Below are 19,748 nucleotides of genomic sequence, written 5' to 3' on the forward strand. Positions count from 1 at the left end.
TATAAACACACATCCCAACCCTGTTCAGCACAACTGCATTTACACAATGAGACTTATATGATTGCCTTAAGGCTACTTAGAAAACAAAGGGATTATTGAAACTGCACTTGGTGCTAGTCCTTCCAAAGAGAGATCATTACTGCAGTAACAGATTTCCTTTCATAATGCTCGTCATACTATAATAAAAGTCCCTAAAGATGTGCTGTTATGTGAATTGGACATTCTGAATTCTCCCTCAGTGTACCTGAACAGGCGCCGGAGTGTGGCAACTAGGGGATTTTCACAGTAACTTCATTGCAATGTTAATGTGAGCCTACTTGTGACAATAAAGATTATTATTATAACATTGAAATATCATTGTCTCCACCAGTTTGCCACATTACATTTGTTATCATTTTAGGACCCAGCAATTATCCTGATCTGATATGTAGCATCCGGATAGAGAACTTCATGAATAACTAACAAACTTTATTTTCTTGCTGCACATCCAGTAATGTGCAATGTATTGATTTTTTTCCTATAGGTAATTATGCAGGTACGGTCCAATGCCATTTCCACCAAGTACACAGTCATATCCAGAGGATTTTCTTTAAAAATTTGAGTATATTTCAACTCATATACACAACTGAGTACAACTCATACTGCAACCTCTGCCCCAGTCGGCATATTTCATCAATATCACTCTTGGGAATCAAGATGTTGCAACGTTCTCAATATGTTTGCAAAGTTTCAATACTGATCCAATGTTCACCACCGGTTGTATTTATATTGATGAGTTGTATACAGCAGTACAAGAAGCCATTATAAATACAGCAGGATCTAAGTCATCTAATTCTAGATCTCTTCAGTAGCAGTTTCTATGGAGTGGAGAAGAATATTGAAAGTAAGTTTATATGGTTTTTCTATTTTTAAAAAAGAAGAAATAAGCCACATGTTTCACATAATGGATTATTGCACATCACAAAAGTGTGCAGTAGGAGGAATTGGTGCTTTGGAAATGAATAGGCGCAATAGTGCAGCAAGTGGTATTTTGTTCATACAATGGATACACAGCAATGTAATTGTCATTAGATTTTTCTAGATACAGTTCAGATATAGAGCAGGTTTTTTATTTATTTTGAAAAACGTTTTAATGTTGCGCATTTATTCAGAAGAATTTCCAATGTCTTTTCTTGCTGTGCTCATCACTAGATCGCAGCTTTAAAAAAATCAAGCTGGAGTTACAGGTCCAGCCCATGACTCAAATACAACAATTGCTCAATGAAGTCACGTTTGGCCGCAAAAACAAAAAAATGAATTGCATTCTCAACAGAGTTTCCACAAAAAGACAGGGGTTTCACCTGATAGGTTCAGGTCCCAGAGACAAACTGGAGCAGAGGCCTCAGGATTTGAATTGAACCGTGAATATAGATGCAATGAAGAAAGACAGTGTGGGTAGAACTTTCTTTTATATAACACCATTCATGACTACAGGGCATTCCAAAGTGTTTTCCATCCAATTCAATATTTTATGAAACACAGTCACTGTTGTAACAGCGAAAACCTGGTAGAGAATTTGCACACAGCAAGATTCCACGGACAGCAATAAGAACATTATCAAATGATCTGTCTTGGTGAGGTCGATTGAGGGTTAAGTATTAGCTGGAATTCCCTACTCTTCCTTGAATATAGTGCTTGGGAATTTTTATTTCTACCAGAGAAGGTAGAGGGAGGCCACAGTTTAACAGCACACCCAAAAGACACCACCTCCAACAGTGCTACACTTAAGTGTGGGCCTAGAATATGAGCTCAAGTATCTGCAGTGGGACGTCAACCTCAAAGCTTCTGAAACAGAGACGAGAGTTCTACCACTGAACCCAGATTAATGAATACATATTTAGAAACAGACAAAAAAAAGTGAAGACCGTTCTAACAAATCTAAGGTTACAAAATTGGTTTCCTGCTATGTCATGGTCAAACATGTCCTTTGACTAACCCCCAAAAATCAAACAAAAGCATTAATTGTCTTGATGTAATAGTTAATCCCAATTATACTGCAGGGTATTTGTATCAAGCACAGAGTGTCACTGACTCAGATGTGAATGGATCGTAACAAAAACTTTTAAAAGTTTTGAAATAATCAGCAGTGAACTGTAGCTCTCTGATACACCACAACTTGATTAGAATGGTATGCAATGATGCTTTCTTATTACAGTGTATCAGAGAGCTCTCCTCCACAGTACAGTTAAAGACCAAAATGGATCAGTCATCTCAAGCAGACGAGGTTCACATCACAAGTGTAGCAAGGAGGGGCAGCACGGTGGCGCAGTGGGTTAGCCCTGCTGCCTCATGGCGCCGAGGTCCCAGGTTCGAAACCGGCTCTTGGTCACTATCCGTGTGGAGTTTGCACATTCTCCCCATATTTGCATGGGTCTTGTCCCCACAACCCAAAGATGTGCAGGCTAGGTGGATTGGCCAAGCTATATTGCCAATTAATTGGAAAAAATGAAGTGGGTACTGTAAAAAAAAATGTTTAATGCAGCAAGGAAAATTATCGCCCTAACTTTTTTACAGATACTTTCAAAAATTATTTTTATAAAATCTTTGAAATGATTTTGTTATGTTCAAATAGTCAGACTTAACACATAATATATTGTCCCTTTGACTTAGCTCTTATGTTCTGCTTTAGGTATTTAGGTAATCAGTTTATTTAACAAAGGTTTTCTAGCTATGTTCTACATTTTTGGGAGAAGACAAGCATCAGGTCTATTTGCGATTTGGACATCTGCAACTTGGCAGAGTTATTTCATCTTACTGGCATTTATACTCAGATAGCATCAGTAACAACCTTGCAGTTGGATAAGGAAACTAAATTGTGTGCCATTTGTCACAAATGCCGTGGATAATCGACTTCAAAATTATTGCTCTGGGACCAAGCTCACTCAGAACTGTAACAATCTCACAGAGTAAAGCATCAGAATGCTCATTCTTTATTTTGAATATCCAGGTGACTATGACATGAAGGAAATAATCTGTAGATTAAGTTTACTAACAGTGGGATAACTTCAGATATTACTAAGGGTAGTATTTTAATACCATTTCATGTAGACCTATTCCATTACCTGGGTGCATTAATTGACAACATTGTCAGGTTTTGATATTATAAAATAGTATGGTGTTTTCACAGGGACATGTACAGAGCACCAGAAGTCTAAAGATTTATTATGGATAACAGAAAGCATAACATAGGGAACCTGGAGGGGATCCAATTGGAAGAGCTTGAAGAGCAGTAAACTGTTCTGAAGACCTCGCTTCCATTATTACATTTAGTAAGGGCCCGATGATCTAAATCTTCCAAAATTCAGCAATTTGGGCAGCTCAGAGTTTGTTTCGGTCCCTGGAACATTTCCTAAGGTTTTTATGACATTATCTATGATAATAAGGTGTTAATGTACAAACGTCTGTCTCTTTTTTCAGGTCTAATGCAGACAACTGTTAAGAGAGTTTATCAGTACCCAATTAATAAGGCACATAATTGATAAACAATCAACATTAATAATGTTTGTGCAAAGATTGAATATTGCTTAAAGGTAAAACTTTTCCTCGCTGGGTAATCTTGCATTAAAAAGGATATAGAATTCTGGATCATGCCACCAGAAAGAAGATTTGCAGTTTTATAGAATCTTTAACATGAATAAATGTCCCACACACAATTAATTCCTCTTGGTAGCGTCAGCAAGCAGCCATTCTTGCACACGTCAGGATCCCACACTGGTAGCAAAGACCAATTAACATATTTGTAGTGCTGTTGGTTAAGACAAGAATGTTGCCCACCAGAACTACTTGTTCTTCACCAAACATTTCAACCTTCACTTGAACAGACTGATAGGACCTCAGGGTAAGAGAAACAGTAACAGGAAAGTACCTCTGGGGCACACAAACTCTCTCTCTCTGCTGCAGTGGAATGTCAACCCTGATTATGTAGGGGCTTCAAACAAATCATCTGGAAGCTCAGAGGAAGAGCACAGAAGTAGACACAGCAGCCCAAAGTTACCCAGCGCTCCTTATGTAATTATATAGCTGATTTGGTCCCGCTTCTCAGCTCTGAATGCAGATTATCAGGACAAGGTGAAGCATTAGCTCCTCCAGAGGGTCAGCATCATACTTACTCGAAAAACACATAGTTCGGGCCCAATGAGCAGCCACTTTTCATTCGGGGGTGTTCTAACTCTGGGTAAAGAGGATTACTTTTTTTTTTAAAACGTAAATGCTGTAAATTCTCAGCCAGAAAGGCAGCTTCTGTCGAGACCTTTTATCAGAACCCCGAAGTTCATTGAGCTGACCAGTTTAACCCACATTCCTCTCTCCACAGCTGCTGCCTGACTTGCTGAGTGTTTCCAGTATTTCAATTTAACTTTAATTTTCCAGAATCTGGTAGTTTTGATTTTGGACAAATCCTATTATGTGCTGGGAATTTCTCAAACTACACTTTTGCCTCACACAAGAGTTTCCACAGATCACGCAATGTGCATGTTATCAATACACGACAGAACTCAGAACGACAGAAAGATACAGACACATTCTAGTTTTTCACCAAAATAAACATTGCATTTCAGATTTAGCTGTAACTTTCAGAGGGTTTCAAGGAGAGTTTGCTGACTGCATTAAATCACCCTACAATATTCATACGCTCATAGTGCTTTGGGGGGAGAGATCGACAGACTCTCAAACTGCCTGCTGCTTTCTCTGCACTGTGTCTGAGCGATGAGAGTTGGCCCCCGGCGAGAATCCAGAAGAGTCTCAGACTGTCAGCCAAGGGTCTGCACTCAGCTGATGTGATAGCCATCAGGAGGAGTTGGAGTGGGAGACTCTCCCGCTCCCAGCTCTGACCTGACCTGTGTGGTGATCTCTGAACAAGAACTGAACAAGTGCCATGTCTAAAGTTGCGGCAAGGTGAAAACGCTACATTTCTTTTGAGTTCAGTGTGAGTGCAGCTTTAAACTAAAGTCTGCGTCTGACTGGCAGCCCCTGGACTTCACCAACAGGCCGGTGCTGGTGAAAAAGGCGGCCAATGAGTTCACTGTGTGTTACTGAACAAGCGTCCGGATGGGGAGAGACATAGAGGGAGGGGAGGGGGGGGGTGCTTAGCAGAGAGAAAGAAGGGGACACAGAGACAGAAAGACGGACAGAGAGGAGATAGAGAGGGACAGAGAGGGGGATAGAGAGGAGGATAGAGAGGGACAGAGAAGAGGATAGAGAGGGACAGAGAGGAGGATAGAGAGGGACAGAGAGATGGACAGAGAGAGACAGAGAGGCAGGTAGAGAGGGACAGACACAGGGATAAAGAGGGACAGAAGGGGACACACACAGAGACAGAGGTGACCGACCTCCAGCTCCTGATTCCGGGACACAAGACAAGCCAGCTTGCGATCCCCAAACAAAAAGAAAACACAACCTCTATAGGCCTGTTTAGTTTGTAGTGAACACAACCAGGGAATGCAGCCTGTGGGTGAGAAGCGGAGGGGGACATAAAACAAGCCCCGACCTAAACTGGGGAGCGGAGGGGAGGAAATAATTTTAAAAAGCAAAACAAGAGGCAGACTTACATCTTCAAAGAGGGATCCGACATTCGCTGTTGTCAGCAGCACTCCGGTGCCCTGTGCAGGCGTCTTCACCGCCATCATCTGCAGATTTCTGAGCACACCTTTTGTTTCTGAGCAAACGAGCGAGGGGCTCAGTGTGTCAGAGAGAGAGAGAGACTCTCACAAACTGCTGCTGCTGCTGCGGCTACTGCTGTTCTCTGTCCCTCTGCACTCTCTCTATCCCGTAGCTCTGCACACTGCGATCTCTCCTTCATTCATTCACAGCTGCCCCCCCTCCTTTCTCTCTCTCTCTCTCTGTCTGACTGTGAGTCTTCACTCCTCAGGCTCTGCCAGGCAGCCTCTGCCTCTGCACTCGCTTCATTATCAGCTTCTCCCCTCCACAGTCTCACCAACAACAAGAAAACTTTCTCCCTTCCCTTTTGCAGCGGGGGGCCTCCCCCCTTCTCGTCTCCCCTAACACAAGGCGATCACTCTGTCCCCAAACATTTCACTCACTCTTCCTTGCAAGCTTTGCCTCGGCTTTTCTCTCTCTCTCGGGCAATCTGTCGCCCAGGAAACATTGCGTGAAATTGACTTGGTACGGCATGAATTTTTTTTCTCTCTCTCCACAAAACTGTCCTGACGTCAGTCACCAGATGAAAAAGATCTGGCTCCTTTTAAAAGGGCAACGCCTCTACTGGGAGTGGGGTCCGCCTCCAGCGAGCTGAATTGGGGAGGGATTTGAAATCGACACAGAAGAGAAAATGAAAGCATCGCAGTAACAGATGTTTGTCCGCTGCCTTGTATCGTTGAGCAATTGGGTTATTCTATTCCAAGCTCCCTTCCTCTTCCCCCACCCCCTCCCTCTCCTGCAGTATTGAAGGAGTTCCTTCCGACAAGGAAACATTTACTGCTACATGCAGCAAAGCGGGAAGTCTAAACGCTTTAATTGCTGGATAAGTTTGTGAATGCAACACCAGCTACCGAGGAAAACAGGGACCCCCCCCCCCCCCCCCCACAACCACCTCCACCCCACCCCCAGCTTTCAGCCAGGTATGATCCCCCTATGTATTCAGGGGGTCGAGGGTGCTTCAGCTGTCAACACTCTCCAGTTTGACAGCAAAAGCCAATCAATTCGTTTAGATACAGTTTTTCATTTATTTTTCAATTCACCTTTAGAAGTGTCATTTATTTTCCATTATTTAATACTCGAAGATACAACAGATTTTGTTTAAAACTGACAAATGAAGCCCCGTGAGCTGAATCCTTTGTGTAATGTCAACGCCAATTTTTTTTAAGTAGCTGTGTTTCACATAAAGACAAAGCGATTGCGAGTTTCTCCAAACATTTGGAAGGTGAAATTAAATCACTGCAACTGACATGGATGTTGCATTTCCCTGCATCGCAAAAGTCACTGCGCTTTAAAACTCACCTCACTGTCTGTGAAATGCTTTGGAATGCTCTGAGGCTGTGATAGGCACGATATCAACATACTTTCTTTCAGTTTCAAACCATCTTTTCTTGGACCACGCAACCCTTGTTATCAGGTGAAGCATTTTGTAGGTGTAACTTTAAAAACACCTCAGCAACTGGATCAACTCTAACTTCTCAGCCAAAGGTTCCAACGAAAAGCCATCAACCTTGCGAAATCCGACCAACTATCCTGGCTTGAGACAATTCCCATCTCTTTACCCTGTGATTATCCCTCTCTCCAGTCGCTCCATCTGGACCTGTAAAGACTTAATTACCTGCAAAGACTTGCACTCAAAGTATCGTCTTGCATCATTGACTTTGTCTATCGATGTGTTTCTGGAACCCACCTCCTCATTCATCTGAGGAAGGAGCGGTACTCCGAAAGCTAGTGATTCAAAACAAACCTGTTGGACATTAACCTGGTGTTGTAAGACTTCTTACTGTGCCATCAAGCTGAACAAACTTAGGGGCATTTTTGTAGGCGAGGGGAGGAAGGGGTTTGCGTGTGTTTGGGGAATTAAATCCCGTAAAAGTGGTATAGGGTTGACATGCCAAAATCGTCCTGCTCTCATGTGGTTCTTACCCAGGCATGTTCAAAAGCAAGTAGGGAATCCCATTTACCTGTTGGTAAGGCAATCAAATATTCTATATGTAAATGTTGCCACAATCTCACAGGCCACTCTCCTCTTTGAGAGCTGACTGGTGGTGAATTAACCTGAGGGTCACCACACCGCAGGTGAGGGGCAAGGTTGGGAAGGCAGGGCCTTCATGAATAACCTCATCCAGTCTGGGAATTGAACCCATGCTGTTGGCTTCGCAAACCAGCACCCAGCCAACTGGGTTAACCAATGGCCCTGCTAAAGCCAGAATCATTGGCTAAATTAAAACTGAATTACCTATTAAAATATGTTATTCTAATAGGTAATTAAGTATTATTATAACCAACGATCCTGGCTTTAAAAAGCAGGAATATCTATTTCCAGAACTGTCAGCAACTCACGAGGGTCAGCCAGGTGAGCACACAGTGGAAGAGCTTCTTCAGTGAAACTAGCAAGCTGGGAAGATTCTGATCAGTGACCCTGAAAAATTCCGGCTGCTGCTCAGAGCATTCCTTCTCAGATTATGCTGCCACTGCTTAACAGGCGATTGCTAACCTCTCAGAAGGCAGGCTTTACCTGCCTTTCATTTCACCCACCTTCAGCTGCTCCTCTCTGCTGTCAGCCTTCACCAGGGCATGGGAGCAGTTTACGCAGCTCTAGTTTGTACCTCTGATGAGGCACAAGTGGAGCAGCAACACCCAGAACAATACCACCAGCAGCAATTACCTTCACCTCAGCCACATGCATCGCTACAGGGCTGATAGGAAGGACACAGAGGTTTGATTCCAAGGTGGCGAGCCTCCCATGCAGGGTTCACAGGCAGAGGATCAGCTCTTTCCGCATGTCTGAACACCAGTGCCTCAGGTGGCTTGGACTGTCATGGCAGCTTATCACTGGCATCTGCAGCTACCTGGAACAAACCTCCTTCCCAGTGGCTACACATTGCCAATATCCGTTAAGGGCAGGAGCACCTCCGCCAACGCTCTCCCACCTCTGAATCTTTGTCTCTCCCTGAGGTTGTGTGAGATAAATGATGTGGAGATGCCGGCGTTGGACTGGAGTGAGCACAGTAAGAAGTCTTACAACACCAGGTTAAAGTCCAACAGGTTTGTTTCGATGTCACTAGCTTTCAGAGCGCTGCTCCTTCCTCAGGTGAATGAAGAGGACATACCTCTTCATTCACCTGAGGAAGGAGCAGCGCTCCGAAAGCTAGTGACATCGAAACAAACCTGTTGGACTTTAACCTGGTGTTGTAAGACTTCTTACTGTGTGAGATAAAGTAATGGATATAAAAGAGTTAGAAATGTTAGAAATGGCTTGTGCAGGGCAGCACGGTGGCACAGTGGTTAGCACTGCTGCCTCACGACTCTGAGTTCCCAGGTTCGATCCCGGCCCTGGGTCACTGTCCACGTGGAGTTTGCACATTTTCCCCATGTTTGCGTGGGTTTGGCTCCCACAACCCAAAGATGTGCAGGGAAGGTGGATTGGCCACACTAAATTGCCCCTTAATTGGAAAAAATGAATTGGCTACTCTAAAATTTATTTTTGAAAAAGGAAAAAAATGGCTTGTGCAGAGAGGAGGGAAGGACAGTAATTGTGGAAGGTACGAGAGGGCAATAGGATGAGAATAAGTGTGTGTTATATAGAATGATACAATACAGAAGCAGCTCTTTTGCCTCAGCATGACTGTACCAGTTCTTACAAAGAGTTATCCAATTCAACACACTCCACTGCTTTTTTGGCAGAGTCCAGCAATGCTTCTCACCTTTAAGTATGTATCCAGTTCCCTTTTCAAAGTTACTAGTGAATCTGCACTTATTTCCCACTCCGGATTTTACTTTGAAGGGTCATGGGGATGATCTTCATCTTTCATCTGTAACAGATGAGAAGTTGGCAAAGTCCAAACGTAACTCAAGGTAAGAGGGACCGACCACCTTCTGGTTTGGGTGACGTTTAAATGCTCCTGACGAGCAATGGATGCTGAACATGGCAGCTTACTGATTACGGGACGGTGGAAAAGCAGACGGTTTACATGTTGAGCCAGCTGATAAACCGAGCCTGGAGACAGGGATATTATTCCAGGGGTGGGAGTTTCTACCGAACGGTAGGTCGGAGAGTTTTATTGTTGTTTCAGCACTCCTGCATCACCCAAAGCCACAAAAATAAAAACTTTACATTTCACTGGTTGTTTTTTTTTAGACTTGCTCCAACAATCCTGTAAAGGATCACCGATTAAATCATATACTGCTGGGTTCAAATGGGTGGAGTGCAGGGATCATCACTTCCTCCCAAAAACAGATAACAGTCAATTCCTCCCAGTCATAGATCAGAGGCACTTCTTCCCAGTGAGAAATCACAGTCACTTCTTCGTAGTAAGCGATCACAGTCCCTGCCTGCTAGTACTAGATTACAGTCCCTGCCTGCTAGTACTAGATCACAGTACCTTCCTGCGAGTAATAGATCACAGTCACTTCCTCCTAAAAATGGATCTCAGTCACTTCTTCCTAATAATGGATCACTGTCACTACCTGATAGTAAGAGATCAGAGTTGCTTCATCCCTGTATTAGATCACAGTCACTTCCTCATAGTAATAGATCACAGTTCCTCCCTGCTCATAAGAGATCAGAGTCACTTCCTCCTCGTAAGCGATCACAGCCACATATTTTCAATAACGGATCACAGTCCCTGCCTGCCAGTGATAGATCGCAGTCACTTCCTCCTAGTAATGGATCACAGTCACACCCTCTCAGCAATGGATCACAGTCACATCCTCTCAGTAATGTATCACAGTCACACCCTCTCAGTAATGGATCACAGTCACATCCTCTCAGAATGGATCACAGTCACATCCTCTCAGGAATGGATCACAGTCACAACCTCTCAGTAATGTATCACAGTCACAACCTCTCAGTAATGGATCGCAGTCATATCCTCTCAGCAATGGATCACAGTCATATCCTATCACTAATGGATCACAGTCACAATCTCTCAGTAATGGATCACAGTCACAACCTCTCAGTAATGGATCACAGTCATATCCTCTAAGTAACGGATCGCAGTCACAACGTCTAAGTAATGGATCACAGTCAAACTCTCAGCAACGGATCACAGTCAAACCCTCTCAGTATTCGATTACAGCCATGTCCTCTCGGTAATGGATCACAGTCATATACTCTCGATAATAGATCACAATCACATTCTCTCAGTAATGGATCAGAGTCACATCCTCTTGTTATTGGATCACTGTCACATTTTCACAGGAATGGATCACAGTCATATCCTCTCGGTAATGGATCACAGTCATATCCTCTCGATAATAGATCACAGTCAAATTCTCTCAGTCATGGATCACAGTCTATCCCTGCTCATAAGAGATCAGAGTCACTTCCTCCTCGTAAGCAATCACAGTCACATATTTTCAATAATGGATCACAGTCCCTGCCTGCCAGTGAAATATCACAGTCACTTCCTCCTAGTAATGGATCACAATCACACCCTCTCAGTAATGGATTAGAGTCACAATCTCTCAGTAATGGATCACAGTCACATTCTCTCAGTAATGGATCACAGCAATGGATCACAGTCATATCCTCTCACTAATGGATCACAGTCACAACCTCTCAATAATGGACCACAGTCACCTGTCAGAAATGGATCACAGTCATATCCTCTAAGTAATGATCACAGTCACATTGTCTAAGTAATGGATCACAGTCAAACTCTCAGCAATGGATCACAGTCACTTTCTCCTAGTAATAGATCACAGTCACAACCTCTCAGTAATGGATCAGAGTCACAATCTCACAGTAATGGTTCACAATCACATCCTCTCAGTAATGGATTACAGTCACATCCTCTCAGTAATGGATCACAGTCACAACCTCTCAGTAATGGATCACAGTTACAACCTCTCAGTAATGGATCACAGTCACAAACTCTCAGTAACTGATCACAGTCACATTCTCTCAGTAATGGACCACAGTCACATCCTCTCAGTAATGGTCACAGTCATATCCTCTCAGCAATGGATCACAGTCATATCCTCTCACTAATGGATCACAATCACAACCTCTCAGTAATGGATCACAGTCACAACCTCTCAGGAATGGATCACAGTCACAACCTCTCAGGAATGGATCACAGTCATATCCTCTAAGTAACGGGTCGCGGTCACAACGTCTAAGTAATGGATCACAGTCAAACTCTCAGCAATGGATCACAGTCAAACCCTCTCAGTATTCGATCACAGTCATATCCTCCTAGTAATGGATCACAGTCACAACCTCTCAGTAATGGATCACAGTCACATCCTCTCAGTAATGGATCACAGTCAAATCCTCTCGGTAATGGATCACAGTCACATCCTCTCAGTAATGGATCACAGTCACAACCTCTCAGTAATGGATCACAGTCACATCCTCTCAGTAATGGATCACAGTCAAATCCTCTCAGTACTTGATCACAGTCACATCCTCTCAGTGATGGATCACAGTCACATTCTCTCAGTAATGGATCACAGTCAAATCCTCTCAGGAATGGTTCATAGTCACATCCTCTCAGTAATCGATCACAGTCACATCCTCTGGGTAATGGATCACAGCCACATCCTCTCAGTAATGGATCACAGTCAAATCCTCTCAGGAATGGTTCACAGTCACATCCTCTCAGTAATCGATCACAGTCACATCCTCTGGGTAATGGATCACAGCCACATCCTCTCAGTAATGGATCACATTCAAATCCTCTCGGGAATGGTTCACAGTCACATCGTCTCATTAATGGATCACAATCACATTCTCTCAGTAATGGATCAGAGTCACATCCTCTTGTTATTGGATCACTGTCACATTCTCTCAGTAATGGATCACAGTCACATCCTCTCAGTAATGGATCACAGCCACAACCTCTTAGTAATGGATCACAGTCAAATCGCCTCGGTAATGGGTCATATTCCATTGCTCCTGGTAATTGTTCACAATCATCTCTTCCCAATAATAGATCACAGTCACTCCCTCCCAATAAAAGATCACAGTCACTTCCGCTCAGTAATAGATCAGAGTAACTTCCGACCAGTAATATGGTCTCCTGGGACTGTGGCGACTATACATAGCTTTTTGATGTCTTTCCCCACCAGGGTGTTGATTGAAAGACTTCAATCTCCTGCTGAGGCTGTGTCTGGTCACTGGTTCTATTGGTTTGTCAGCTCCAGTCTGTTCTTGACCAGAATTTCACCACCACCTCACACCCATAAACCACCCCCCTCCCCCAAGCCCTCCCCCTCTCACAGGACTGGCAGACAATCCTCTGCTGCATTTGGATTTTATGGTGTCCTCCAACCTTTCCACCAACGTTCTGTTCTGGGCCTTCCGGTGGTGAAATGTAGGTGAAGGTTGCATGATGGTGGCTCCCGATAAGAGTTCTCGGTTTTTTGGCCCTCTTCACCCAGTTTTTGGGGGATCTTTCATTTGAACTGTCTCCAGTAAAGTTGTGGTATTCGAGGATGTTGAAATCCCAACGAACGAACGCATCAAGAAATGGAAAGAGCGCTCGTCCCCCAGCAGGCTTGGGCACAGTGCAGAGATCTGTGGGAGAAAAGATGGCGGGAACAAGCTTACCAGTGGGGCTGCACCCATTATGGTACACTGACCGAGGTGAGGTGGTGGAGCTTGAGTGGCAATTTGTCAAGCATTTCGAGTGGCATGGAAAAGAGATGATGGGATCTCTTAAACAGTCGGTGGAAGGTGCCCCGTCCCCAATTAAAGAGGCTCTTGGAAAGATGTTGGAGATGGTGCGAGAGCATGATGAGGTGTTTAAGGGAATGGAGGAGGCACTGTTGTGGCGCAGTGACCAGCTCGCCTCATAGAATCATAGAATTTACAGTGCAGAAGGAGGCCATTCGGCCCATCAGGTCTGCACCGGCTCTTGGAAAGAGCACCCTACCCAAACCCACACCTCCACTCTATCCCCAAAACCCAATAACCCCACCCAACACGAAGGACAATTTTGGACACTAAGGTCAATTTAGCATGGCCAATCCACCTAACCTGCACATCTTTGGACTGTGGGAGGAAGCCGGAGCACCCGTAGGAAACCCACGCACACACGGGGAGAACTTGCAGACTCCACACAGGCAGTGACCCAAGCCGGGAATCGAACTTGGAACCCTGGAGCAGTGAAGCAATTGTGCTAACCACTATGCTACCATGCTGCCTCACTGGAAGTGGAGCTGTTGAAGATGGAGGACAGTAATAACAGACTGAGAGCCAAAGTGGAGGACCCCCCTCTGGGGGGAGCAAAAGTATTGGCGGCATTCACGAAAGAGATGACCCATGAGCGGACCCATGACAGTTCTTGTTGGCTGGCCAGCTTAGATGGCAGGCAGCTTCCCGGGAGATTGTTCAGGTTTGGGATGGGATGAGGGGGCTGGTGACTGCGTCTGAGCAGGTGAATAGAACATTTGAGGAATTATATAAGAAGCTGCATAGGATGAAGCCCCTGGAGGCCGAGACGGATATGAGGGAGTTTTTGGAGGGGTTGGAGTGTCCCACGATGGAAGAGGAGAATAGGACAGGGTTAGAGGAGTCGGTGATGGTGGAAGAGGTTCAGACGGCAATGGGAAAAATGCAAGCGGGTAAGGCACCGGGGCAGGATAGGTTCCCGGTGGAATTTTGGAAGAAGTTTGCGGACAGGCTGGCATTGCTGTTGTTGGAGATGTTTAAGGACGCGGTAGCAAGGGCGGGAGGGGGGTAGAGGCCACTTCCAGAGACAATGGGGCAGGCATCTGTTGCCCTTGTAGTTCATTTCCACCCGTTCTCACATATCGTCATATGGGATAGGGGCAGTTCTATCCTAAAGGCTGAAGGAAGGATCAGAATGGCCAATTGCCCTTGCCCCAAGGACTCGCTCAGGAGCTGAGCTAAATTATGGTCAAAAAGGAGGCACTAGCTGTCATCTGTGGTGTTAAAAAGTTCCAGCAATATGTTTATGAACATTGATTCATGATAATAATCGACCATACGCCGCTATTAGGCTTTTTGTGAGAGGACAAGCCAATACGCACAATTGTCTCTGCCATGGTGCATCATTGGGCCTTGCTGCTTGTAGTCTACAACAATACATTCCAACACAGGTCTAGCACCCAAATCTCCAATGCAGATACGTTGAGTCACTTCCCCTTGCCAAACAACTTGGCGCCACCGCCGGTACACCTAGAAATTATCTTGGCGCTGAACTTCGTGGACACCTTGCTGGTGTCTTCCAGGCACATATAAAATTTGGCTCAGAGAAATCCAGTATTATCCAATGCGAAACAGATGATACAAACAGTTTAGCACTACAAGAAGTCTCAACAGTTGAGGCCCAACTTGACCTGCAAGGATGGAATAATATTGTGGGGCTCTTGAGTCATCATTCTACCTCCAGCGAGGGAACCTTTCTTACAAGAATTACACAGAGCCTATCCGGGCCAATTAAAAATTAAGATGCTGGCTCGCAGTTATATCTGGTGGCCGGGAATCGATAAAGTGATACCCGCCAATGCATCAGAATCAACAATCGATACCTCCTTCGGTCAATCTCCAACCCTGGGAGTTGCTGGGTCGCCCATGGACCAGACCGTATGGCGACTGCAGGCCCTTTCTTGGGCAGGATGTTTCTTGTCTTGGTGGACACTCACTCTAAATGGCGATCTATACAAGAGATAAGAACTACAACCTTGACGGCTACTGTGGATGCCTAACGCAAAGCTTTCACCATACACAGCCTACCAGAAACCATTGTGTCCAAAAATGGCGCCTGTTTTACTGGGGCTGATTTGCAACACTTTGTTCAGACAAATGGAGTTCGGCAGGATGGTCCCTGGATCTAACGGGTTGGTGGAAAGGGCCATACAGACTTTTAAAAATGATTTGAGGAAGCAACCAAACCAGTTATTGTGCCATCGGCTGGCCAATTTTCTGTTGTCCAACAACACGACCCTGCATTCCATCACAGGGATCAAACCGACTGAATTGCTAATGGGCCATCACCTCAGAACTCGTTTGGACTTTATTTTTCCAAATTTTGCGGGGAGGGTGGAGACACATCAGGCCTCCCAGAAAAAGCAACATACTTCACAAAAGGATGACAGATCATGTCAATGAGTGACCTGGTTCTAGTTTGAAATTTCACCTCGGGTCCACTCTGGACCCGTATTATATGAGCTAAATGTCAATGGCAGGATTGTGTGGAAGCATATCGATCATTTGAGGAGCCGGGGGACGGTAACTCCCATTCCAATACAGATGGGCCCAATTAATGCCACCAGCACTCCTGAGGCTGTTCCAAAGCGGAAGGAGCCGGGAATTTCAGAGTCCGTCCTGCCAGCAATCCAGTGAGGTGAGCAGCCTTTCAGAAGAGGTGGAGTCTTCTGAACCGTCATCTTCTGCCGACAATAAGACTACCCTGGAGATGATGGAACTGGTTGGAGAACTAAGGAGGTCTGCTAGGACTCGAAGATTCCCTGACAGACTGACTCTATCAGTGATGAACCCATATCTCTTATGTCTCTTGACCTTGTATATAGCTTATGTTGTAAAATACAATGATGGACTTAATTGGGGAGGGTGTGGTAGGATGGACCCTTTAATGCGCTGGCTGTGTTTCACGTGACCAACTTGGGACCAACCGAGCAGGAGCGCGCAAACCCCGACTAATAGAGAGAATGCTCAGGGCCCTATAAGAAGGGGCCCAGGCAGTGTGGACACCAGAGCGATATAATTGCCTTTACTGCCTTCTTCTCTCAGCCCCTGCACCAAACAACTATACATCTTCGGTGATTCCAACCTTCATTTCAACTCATCATGTTCTCTCTCCACTTGAGTTCACTGCTCTCTTATCCTCCCTACGTCTCTCCCCCATGTAAACTCCCCAACATATATTCACATCCCACTCTTTGACCTTGCCATTTCTCATGGTCTTGCTATCCCCATAGTTCAATCACAGATAAGGCTATCTCTGATCGCTTCCTTGTATCGTTCACCACCCACATCCCTGGCCTTTCCACATCTCAACCTTACCTCCTTCTTTATCTGTTCCTGGAAAAAAAACACCCCCCATTTACAACTGCACTTTCAAAATCCCATCTGTCTAGCCTTTGGCCCTGCATTTGCTACAACTGCAGTCACTGATTTATCTGACCACACCCTCACCGCTCCTTTTGATGTCCTAGCCCAGGCATTTTCAAAGTGGGGGTCGCAACCTGCGGTTAGGTCGTGGGTGGGTGTCGGGAGGGTCACGGAGCTGTCCATCGCGGCCTTCCCGATCTTTCGAATTCATGCACAACAGCCGCAGCAGCCAGCTTTTAACAATGCCAGCTGCCAATAGCTTTGAAAATGACGGCCGCGACCAGATAAAAAAATGCGGGTGCACTGCACATGTGCAGAACCCAACGAGAAGTACCACCTCCTCCTGACATCAGCGCGCTGACACATGAAAAGATATATTTTTAAATACATTGTAATCTTCCTGCCTGAAGCGAGGCAGAGAGCAGGTCACGCTCTTCGAGTGCTGACATCACATGCTTTGGGCGCGATTGAGATTCCTCCATTTTGTCAGCAGCAAACAAGTAAAATTTAAAATGGATCGTTTTGTTATAAGAGAGAGGGTCAGAAACACAAACAGGCCAGGATCTCACAATAAACCGGCTGGAGTGAGTGACTCAGGAGGATCCACAGCAGGACAAAGCAGTGCTGGTGTGAGCTCCAGGGTCTCTGCTGAACAGCCCATTAAGAAGAAGCTGAAATCAGGCACAAAGCAGTATAAAGACAATTTTTTAAAGGTATGGGTTTATTAATTGTGCCAATGCAAATCAGGATGCCAAGCCCATGTGTGTTATCTGCAGGGAAGTGCTGGCAAATGAAAGTTTAAGACCCTCAAAACTTCAAAGGCGTTTGAAGACTAAGCATGGCGATTTCGAGGACAAACCTCTTGATTTTTTCAAGGACGCAATGAGAACTTAAATTGTCAGCTGATGTCCTCAGCAGAAATGTTACATTGAACGACAAAATATAATTAGCCTTAGATGATAGCTTACCGTGTAGCTAAAGAGAAAATGCCCCACACTGTAGCAGAGAGATTAATTCTCACTGCAGCATTAGATATACTTCATACGGTCATAGATGAGAGATTCGTTGAAAAAGTGAAATGCATTTTACTCAGTAATAACATAGTGGCTCGCCGAATTTGTGATGTTGCTGAGAATTTAGAAGCCCAGCCTATTTCTCGTTTAAAATCAGCGCAGGAGTTCTCAATACAACTGGATGAAAGTACAGGGGTGGGATTCTCTCCTACCCGACGGGGCTCCGCCGGCTGGCGCGAGTTGGCGTATGCGTGGGAGCGCCAGCGTGTGCTGGCATCATCCCAGCGCATGTGCAGAGAGGTTCGTCTTCGCGCAGGTCATGTCGGAGGTTCACAGCAGCCAGTGCGGAGGGAAAGAATGCCCCCACGGCACAGACTCGCCCGCGGATCGGTGAGCCCCGATCGCGGGCCAGGCAACCCTGGGGGCACCTCCCGGGGCCAGATCCTCCCGCGCCACCCCACGGACCCCGGAGGACGCCCGCAGAGCCAGCTCCCGCCGGTAAGTACCTGGTCTAATTTACACCGGCGCGACCAGCCTAAAACGGGCGGCCGCTCGGCCCATCGCGGGCTGGAGAATCGGCGGGGGGGGGGGGCGCTGCCTGCGGCCGGCCACCGGCGCGGCCCGATTCCCGCCCCCACCAAAACCCGCGGCCGGAGAACTCGGCAGCCGGCGGGGGCGGGATTCACGCTGCCCCCCGCCGATTCTCCAGCCCGGCAGGGGGTCGGAGAATCCCACCCCAGATGTTTCAGATTGTGCAACCTTGTTAGGTATCTTTGGCGCAATGCATTTGTTGAAGATTTGCAGCGGGACCTAACTTTACCAACCCACATAACTGCCGCAGAGATTTTTGAAACGTTGAATGGTTTTGTGGTTGGAAAGTGTAGGCTCGACTAGGATCGTTGCAGAGAAATCACAAGCGATGGAGCAGCCAACATGACTGGGAAAAACAGCGGAATTATAGTAAGGATTAAGGACATAGCTGGTCAGGACATTGTTTTGAATCATTGTTTTATTCACCGTGAGGCACTGGCATCGAAAGGAATTCCATCCGATTTTGAAGCGGTATTGAAAGGAATTGTGAAAGTTGTGAATTTCATTAAACGCAGCCCACTCAATATCAGGCTTTTTGACACGGTGTTCCGATATGGGGGCTGAGCACACACATTTATTGTTCCACACAGAGGTACGTTGGCTGTCAAAGGGTCGGGTGCTACTCAGAGTTTACGAACTGAGGTACAAAATCCACACTTCGCTCCTCGAGAAATTGTCCTCTCTGGCTGATTCGTTTGCTGATTAAACTTGGATGCTAACAATGTCTTACCTTGCAGACACCTTTTCAATTCTAAATGAACTGAACCTCAAATTGCAAGGGAAGGATGATGATTGCTTTCGGCACTGTGAAGAAATCGAAGCTTTCCAAAAGACATTGAAAGTTTGGCAATTGTGAGTGCAAAGCCAAAATTGCTACATGTTTACCAAACTGCTTCGATACATCAAAGAAAACAGCATTAGTCAGGAAACTGTAAATAGGCTGGCAAACCTTATTCAGTTGTATCTGGCTGATCAACAATTTTGGTTGCTACTTTCCAGAGGAGAAGTTTAAGATTTTGAGAGAGAATTGGTGGGTGAAAAATCCCTTTGAGTTTCAGACCTGTAATTGATAATATGGAAAGATGTGTCATTTGAAACATGGAAGTCTGGCAATATCTGGTCTGAGAGAAACATGAGAGAATACAGGGAAAGATCCCACAAAGGGTTAACAGCAGCTGCAAAGAGCAGGATTGTAAAATGCAAATATCCTTGATCAAGCAGGCCTATTAGTAAACACACAGGATTTTGAATGAAGCCAAAAACAATGGCTCACACCTTCATTGAAAGTAACTATCTTAGTAAGCAGCTGGAAAAGAAAGGATGAGGTTCAGTTGAATTTGATGACAATTCTAGGTGTGAAATTTTGCTAATACCAGGTAAATTAAAGAAAACTGGAGACTATCAAT

The 19,748-nt window shown here is 45.3% G+C and overlaps 1 protein-coding gene across 5 annotated transcripts in view; it reads right to left on the reverse strand.

The window, feature by feature from the left end:
• The window catches only part of inpp5a (inositol polyphosphate-5-phosphatase A), a 752,293-nt gene that overhangs the window by 683,350 nt on the left and 49,195 nt on the right, over positions 1-19,748 (reverse strand). Inside the window, exon 1 of one of the 5 annotated variants that reach the window (XM_072479142.1) lies at positions 6,994-7,089. The exons of 2 other annotated variants lie outside the window; for them this stretch is intronic. In XM_072479142.1, coding sequence (XP_072335243.1) covers positions 6,994-7,053 — 60 coding nt within the window. In that variant the 5' untranslated portion in view covers positions 7,054-7,089. Of the gene's footprint in view, positions 1-5,585; positions 6,205-6,993; positions 7,090-19,748 lie in introns of those variants that run through there. 2 more of the 5 variants (XM_072479140.1, XM_072479141.1) reach the window with 2 other exon arrangements.

This window comes from Scyliorhinus torazame, chromosome 16 (genome assembly GCF_047496885.1).
Source record: "Scyliorhinus torazame isolate Kashiwa2021f chromosome 16, sScyTor2.1, whole genome shotgun sequence".
NCBI lineage: Eukaryota > Metazoa > Chordata > Chondrichthyes > Carcharhiniformes > Scyliorhinidae > Scyliorhinus > Scyliorhinus torazame.